General features: G+C 44.6%; 1 protein-coding gene across 2 annotated transcripts; it reads right to left on the bottom strand.

Annotated features, from left to right (window-relative positions):
* Nucleotides 1-111: 111 nt before the first annotated feature.
* On the bottom strand, nucleotides 112-3,283 carry LOC106584348 (E3 ubiquitin-protein ligase RNF14). 2 transcript variants are annotated; one of them, XR_001323729.3, is made up of 6 exons: nucleotides 2,945-3,283; nucleotides 2,578-2,708; nucleotides 1,944-2,471; nucleotides 1,479-1,795; nucleotides 983-1,155; nucleotides 112-890 (listed from the first exon to the last, which is right to left on the bottom strand). XR_001323729.3 is itself a non-coding variant. In XM_014169560.3 (6 exons), the coding sequence occupies exons 1-6, from the start codon at nucleotides 3,093-3,095 to the stop codon at nucleotides 747-749; spliced, it is 1,425 nt and encodes a 474-aa protein (XP_014025035.2). In that variant the 5' UTR covers nucleotides 3,096-3,281; the 3' UTR covers nucleotides 112-746. The 2 variants fall into 2 exon arrangements, 1 of the variants encoding a protein (XP_014025035.2); XM_014169560.3 differs by having other exon boundaries at nucleotides 1,498-1,795; nucleotides 2,945-3,281.
* Nucleotides 3,284-7,007: the final 3,724 nt, after the last annotated feature.

Genomic DNA, 7,007 nt, shown 5'->3' on the forward strand with positions numbered 1-7,007 from the left:
TCCTGAATCTGCGAGAATCCAGAGGTCATAAAAATGTATTATTACAGAGAAATTGTTGTAAACATTAAAAAAATGACATATAGATACTGCAAGAATCCATCAATAATTACGTTTTAGACTTTTGAAAATATTTATTGTTGTGATGCTTTACACAGAGAACATTCTTATTTTTAAGCTATTAATGTACACCAGGGCTCGCCAACCATGGTCCTGGAGTGCTACCCTCCTGTAGGTTTTTGCTCCAAACCCAGATTTAACTAACCTGATTCAGTTTATCAACCAGCTAATTATTAGAATCAGGTGTGCTAGATTAGGGTTGGAGTGAAAACCTACTGGACGGTAGCTCTTCAGGAACAGGGTTGGAGAGCCCTGATGTACACTGTATTGTAGCATAGAATGAAGCTTCATTATTGACTGCATATTTGGCCAAAGACTGAGGTAAATCTTAAAGAAAGCTTTAAATGTGTTAAAGAACTGTAAGAAGCACTTTTCAAGGGTCTGAAAAAGCCTGCATTTCTGAGAGGTTATATTTTATTGTGTTCATCCATAACCTTGGTTGAGTTGCACTTAGGTGCACCAGGAAACAAATGGGTTAAGGTGTTTGAGCAGCAGTTTTTGTTACATGCCTAAGATTTTAGAAAGCTCATGTAGTAATCTGATAGCATTGACTATAAATATGATTTGATCTGAACTTGAGCTGTAAAATAACATGCACAGGGTTATCAAACAGTAGCACAACCTTACGGTCAGTCAAATGTGGCATTATAGCAGGCAGTGTTAGGGTTTTCATAGTGCTTGTAAGGGTTATTTTTGTCCAGGATACTAAGGCACACCCAGCAGAAGTACTGACCACAGGTGAAACAGGCCATCTTGTTACAGCCACCGTTCTTCTGTAATGAGAGGATAGACACTGGTTACGAGGATGATGTCAAGCCATGCCATGTCAAAGGTACAATAGGCTGGTTATAGAGCTCAGGCTTACCTGTATGTTGGCACGGCAGGATGGACATTCTTTGCTGTTCTGGCCTTTCCAGCATTCACTCAGGCTCTCCTCCACCACTGTGTTGAGAATGTGTTTCCCATAGCGTTTCTCCAGGAACATTCTCCTCTCCTCACTGCCTGAGGCATAATCTTCCCATAGGCCCTGGAGCCCAGCTACAGGCAGAAACAGACAAACACAGAAAATGGCGCACAAGCTGGGATAAGAGTTTGATTGAGCCAAAGCAACCTGGAATGACTCAACAGTGGATAGAGCTAAACATTGGATACTTAAAATGCCATGACAGTGCTTAGAGGCACAGCATCTCAAATACATTAATTGTGTTTATTATTTCTTTAAGAATTATTGAAACATTCTATTCTAAGTTACCTTCCACAATCATACACTTTCATTGTAGGTTTTCACACAGCACCAAGGCTCCGAAAGTGTGACTGATCAACAGACATGCATGTGGTTCATTTGGTTGCATATAACTTACACTGAATGGTTTCTCTTACCCTCTGTCTGAGGTACGCCTGCATAGGATGACTCAGCAGCTGAGTCAGAGCCTGAGGTCAGGAGTGTGTTTTCCCTCAGTTTACAGTGGGAGGTGCCATGGTAGGTCTTGCGACAGATAGTGCAGAAGGCATAGCGGCAGGAGGGACAGAGGGCAGCGGTTGTGTCCGGTTCCAGCACCACTGGGGCAACACAGGCCTTGCGGGCGCAGTAAATCACGTCAGCCATGCGGTCCAGAGTGGACTGGAGCAGGAGGCGGTCGTAACGGGTGAATAACTCCTCCCCAACCAACCGCTTCACCTTAAACAACAGTTCATTCTCTGGGTTTAGTTTCCACATAGTGTAGAATAGCAGTTTCACACAGGTTAACTTCAGATATTTACTGAAGAAACTGTATTTCAACTTTGATCTCTAGAATAAACATCTATTCACTTCAGTTTTTCATTACCTGTGAGGGTGTAGCTGTGGAGCTGCACTCAGGCTCCGGACAGGTAAGGCCACGGACGTTCCCGTCTCTGATCTGGACCGTGAAGTACTCCGACATGCATTCGTTGCAGTAAATATGGCCGCACTCTCTGTACTGACTACAGCCTAACTTGCTCATTAAGCATATCCCACAGTCATATGCCTGTCCCTCGAACACTCTCAGCCTCTGTCTCTCATCATAGTCCAGCAGATGCACCAGGAGGTCTGTGTCTGTGGCTAACATTGAGAGGGCCCTTGTGTCCAGGGACACTGCAGCCTTATCAGAGGTTTCAACTACACTGCCCTCTGCTTCCCCCTGAGAGTCTCCAGCCTCGCTGCCCTCAGTAGATGGACTGGCCTGGCCCTGGTCATTGACAGGGATCTCCAGCGGTGGCCGGATATTCAGGAAGTCAAGCAGGTCGTCTCTGAGGAACTGGACCCAGTAGAAGAGGACCACACTGCCCACAGTGTCCTCCCATATCTTATCCAAATGCTTACACACTGCTGAGAGCTGAGACATTAATCAATGATTACTACACATACAAATGATGTCTCAATACACAAATGATGTCTCAATACACTTCACAGTATTGAATACATTTTTGATCTAAACATACCTGACTATGGGAGAGCCACTTACAGCTCAGTATAAACTCGGGTGATGAGGTGGAGGGGTAATCCAAAGGTAGGTCGAAGGCCAGCACCAGAGGAGGGAGGAAAGATATTACATAATCTCTGTGCTTGTCACCTTGGTATCACAATAAAGACAAAAGAAGCCTGGATACCATTCATCTGCTTTACTAGAATACCCTGAGTATAGAATATATGTTTTGTCAATTTATATTGTAGCATAACCTAATTAAAGGCTGCAATAAAACTGGTAGTGAGATCAGAATAATTCAATACTCATATAACGGTTTCTAAATTGTGAGTTTAGGTGACTTGCATAAAATATAAAATAATGACTATTATTTGAATCCAAACCTGATTTGACAATCACACTGAAGTCCCGAGGTAGGTCCAAAGAGACCCGGATTTCCCCACCCAATCCTGAAACAGCCCGTCTGAACTCCTGACTGTAGATACTCGCGAGCGCCAGCAGTTCATCTTCCTGAGCTTCCAATTCCGCGTTCATAATACTCCAGCGTCACTTCACTAAATCTACTAAACGTATAAATTATAGCTACGTTTATGAGAATAATAGGCCTACACTAGATACAATACTTTTTTCGATTTGGTTTAGCTCATTTACTATTGTAAATTTACTTCCGCGTTCTATTGCCTCCGAAGCTCTAATGTTGTTGTGAACCCGCCTATCGGAAAACTCCGGACTCGGAAACGTGGAGCTTCCTGTTGGTTGATTCTGATACTTTCAAATCAAATGTTATTTGTCACACACGCCGAATACAACAGGCACCTTACAGTGAAATGCTTACTTACAAGCCCTTAACCAACAATGCAGTTTTAAGAAAATCCCCCAAAAAAGTAGAGATAAGAATAACAAATAATTAAAGAGCAGCAGTAAATAACAATAGCGTGGCTATATACAGGCGGTAACTGTTCTGAGTCAATGTGTCAATGTGCTTTAGGCACTGGTGTCGAGGTAATTGAGGTAATTATGTACATGTAGGTAGAGTTATTAAAATGTCTATGCATAGATAATAACAGAGAGTAGTGGGGGGGGGGGGGGGGGGGCAATGCAAATAGCCTGGGTAGCCATTTGATTAGATGTTCAGGAGTCTTATGGCTTGGGGGTAGAACTGTTTAGAAGCTTCTTGGACCAAGACTTGGCGCTCTGGTACCGCTTGCCGTGCGGTAGCAGAGAGAACAGTCTATGACTAGAGTCTTTGACATTTTTTAGGGCCTTCCTCTGACACCGCCTGGTATAGAGGTCCTGGATGGCAGGAAGCTTGGCACCGGTGATGTACTGGGCCGTACACACTACCCTCTGTAGTGCCTTGCGGTCGGAGGCCGAGCAGTTGCCATACCAGGCAGTGATGCAACCCGTCAGGATGCTCTCGATGGTGCAGCTGTAAAACCTTTTGAGGCTTTGAGGACCCATGCCAAATCTTGTCAGTCTCCTGAGGGGGAATAGGTTTTGTCGTGCCCTCTTCACGACTGTCTTGGTGTGCTTGGACCATGTTAGTTTATTGGTGATGTGGACGCCAAGGAACTTGAAGCTGTCAATCTGCTCCGCTGCAGCCCCGTCGATGAGAATGGGGGCGTGCTTGGTCCTCCTTTTCCTGTAGTCCACAATCATCTTCTTTGTCTCGATCACATTAAGGGAGAGGTTGTTGTCCTTGCACCACACAGTCAGTTCTATGACCTCCTCCCTATAGGCTGTCTCATAGTTGTCGGTGATCAGGCCTACCACTGTTGTGTCATCAGCAAACTTAATGAAAGTGTTGAAATTGTGACTGGCTGTGCAGTCATGAGTGAACAGGAAGTACAGGAATGGACTGAGCATGCACCGCTGAGGGTCCCCTGTGTTGAGGATCAGCGTGGCAGATGTGTTGTTGACTACCCTTACCACCTGGGGGTGGCCCGTCAGGAAGTCCAGGATCCAGTTGCAGAGGGAGGTGTTTAGTCCCAGCAATATGGTGTTGAACGCTGAGCTGTAATCAATGAATAGCATTCTCACATAGGTGTCCCTTTTGTCCAGGTGGGAAAGGGCAGTGTGGAGTGCAATAGAGATTGCATCATCTGTGGATCTGTTGGTGTGGAACGCAAATTGGAGTAGGTCTAGGGTTTCTGGGATAATGGTGTTGATGTGAACCATGACCAGCCTTTCAAAGCATTTCATGGCTACAGACGTGAGTGCTACGGGTAACACTAAGGCAGGTTACCTTAGTGTTCTTGGGCACAGGGACTATGGTGGTCTGATTAAAACATGTTGTTATTACAGACTCAGACAGGGAGCGGTTGAAAATGTCAGTGAAGTCACTTTCCAGTTGGTCAGCGCATGCTCGGAGTACACGTCCTGGTAACCCATCTGGCCCAGTGGTCTTGTGAATGTTGACCTGTTTAAAGGTCTTACTCAAATCGGCTGCGGAGAGCGTGATCACACGGTCTTCCAGAACAGCTGGTGCTCTCATGCATGTTTCAGTGTTATTTTCCTTGAAGCGAGCATAGAAGCAGTTTTGCTCGTCTGTTAGGCTTGTGTCACTGGGCAGCTCTGGGCTGTGCTTCCCTTTGTAGTATGTAATAGTTTGCAAGCCCTGTCACATCAATCGAGTGTTACAGCCGGTGTAGTACGGTTTGATCTTAGTCCTGAATTGATGCTTTGCCTGTTTGATTGTTCGTCGGAGGGCATAGCGGGATTTCTAATAAGCATCCGGGTTAGAGTCCCACTCCTTGAAAGCAGCAACTCTACCCTTTAGCTCAGTGCAAATGTTGCCTGTAATCCATGGATTCTGGTTGGGGTATGTACGTACAGTCACTGTGAGGACAATGTCCTCGATGCACTTATTGATAAAGCCAGTAACTGATGTGGTGTACTCCTCAATGCCATCGGAAGAATCCCAGAACATATTCCAGTCTGTGCTAGAAAAACAGTCCTGTAGTTTAGCATCTGCTTCATCTGACCACCTTTTTATAGACCAAGTCACTGGTGCCTCCTGCTTTAATTTTTGCTTGTAAGCAGGAATCAGGAGGATAGGAATCAGGAGGATATAATTATGGTCAGATTTGCCAAATGGAGGGCGAGGGAGAGCTTTGTGCGTGTCTCTGTGTGTGGAGTAAAGGTGGTCTAGAATTTTTTTCCCTCTGGTTGCACATTTTAACATGCTGATAGAAATGAGGTAAAACTGATTTAAGTTTCCTTGCATTAAAGTCCCTGGCCACTAGGAGCGCCGCCTCTGGATGAGCGTTTTCCTGTTTTCTTATGGCGGAATACATCTCATTGAGTGCGGTTTTAGTGCCAGCCTCTGTCTGTGGTGGTATATAGACAGCTACGAACAATACAGATGAAAACTCTCTAGGTAGATAGTGTGGTCTACTGCTTATCATGAGATACTCTACTTTAGGCGAGCAAAACCCTGAGACTTCCTTAGATATCGTGCACCAGCTATTGTTTATAAATATGCATAGGCCCCCGCCCCATGTCTCAGAAATATGCAACTTGTTAACCTAGGCGGAAGAGTTGGATCCAAGTGGGAAACTCATGCTACGTTCTTGTCATGTTGGAAACTCGGGTCTCCGAGTTAAAATGAACGTAAGTTATTTCCGTAGAGCTTCCTATTGGTTGATTCTGATACCTCCCAAGTGAGAAACTCTGGATCCAACTCTTCTGCCTTGGTTAACCTGTTATGGCTAGGGGGCAGTATTTTCACGGCCGGATAAAAAACGTACCCGATTTAATCTGATTATTACTCCTGCCCAGAAACTAGAATATGCATATAATTATTAGATTTGGATAGAAAACACTCCAACGTTTCTAAAACTGTTTGAATGGTGTCTGTGAGTATAACAGAACTCATTTGGCAGGCCAAAACCTGAGAAGATTCCATGCAGGAAGTGCCCTGTCTGACAATTTCTTGGCCTTCTTGATTATCTCTATCCATTACAGGGGATCTCTGCTGTTACGTGACACTTCCTATGGCTCCCATGGGCTCTCAGAAGGCGGCAAAAAGTTGAATCGTGGCTTTGCAGGCTCTGGCTGAAAAACATTAGCGCGTTTGGATAGTGGCTGGTCACAGTACTGTGAGACTCAGGCTCGTACACGAGTGGACTCCATGTTTTATCTTTGAACGAAAACCACCACTCCCGGTCGGAATATTATCGCTTTTTTATGAGAAAAATGGCATAAAAATTGATTTTAAACAGCGGTTGACATGCTTCGAAGTACGGTAATGGAATATTTAGAATTTTTTTATCACGAAATGCATCATGCGCGTGACCCTTATTTACACTTCGGATAGTGTTTTGAACGCACGAACAAAACGCCGCTATTTGGATATAACTATGGATTATTTTGAACCAAACCAACATTTGTTATTGAAATAGCAGTCCTGGGAGTGCATTCTGACGAAGAACACCAAAGGTAATC

The sequence above is a fragment of the Salmo salar genome, chromosome 23 (assembly GCF_965601325.2).
Source record: "Salmo salar chromosome 23, fSalSal1, whole genome shotgun sequence".
NCBI classification, from domain to species: domain Eukaryota; kingdom Metazoa; phylum Chordata; class Actinopteri; order Salmoniformes; family Salmonidae; genus Salmo; species Salmo salar.

Coding starts and splice junctions, on each gene's coding strand:
- LOC106584348 (XM_014169560.3), bottom strand. CDS start 3,095: ATGAACGCGGAATTGGAAGCTCAGGAAGATGAACTGCTGGCGCTCGCG. Junction 2,709..2,944: donor CAGTGTGATTGTCAAATCAG/GTTTGGATTCAA, acceptor TGTGATACCAAG/GTGACAAGCACAGAGATTAT. Junction 1,156..1,497: donor AGGCGTACCTCAGACAGAGG/GTAAGAGAAACC, acceptor TTCTGCCTGTAG/CTGGGCTCCAGGGCCTATGG.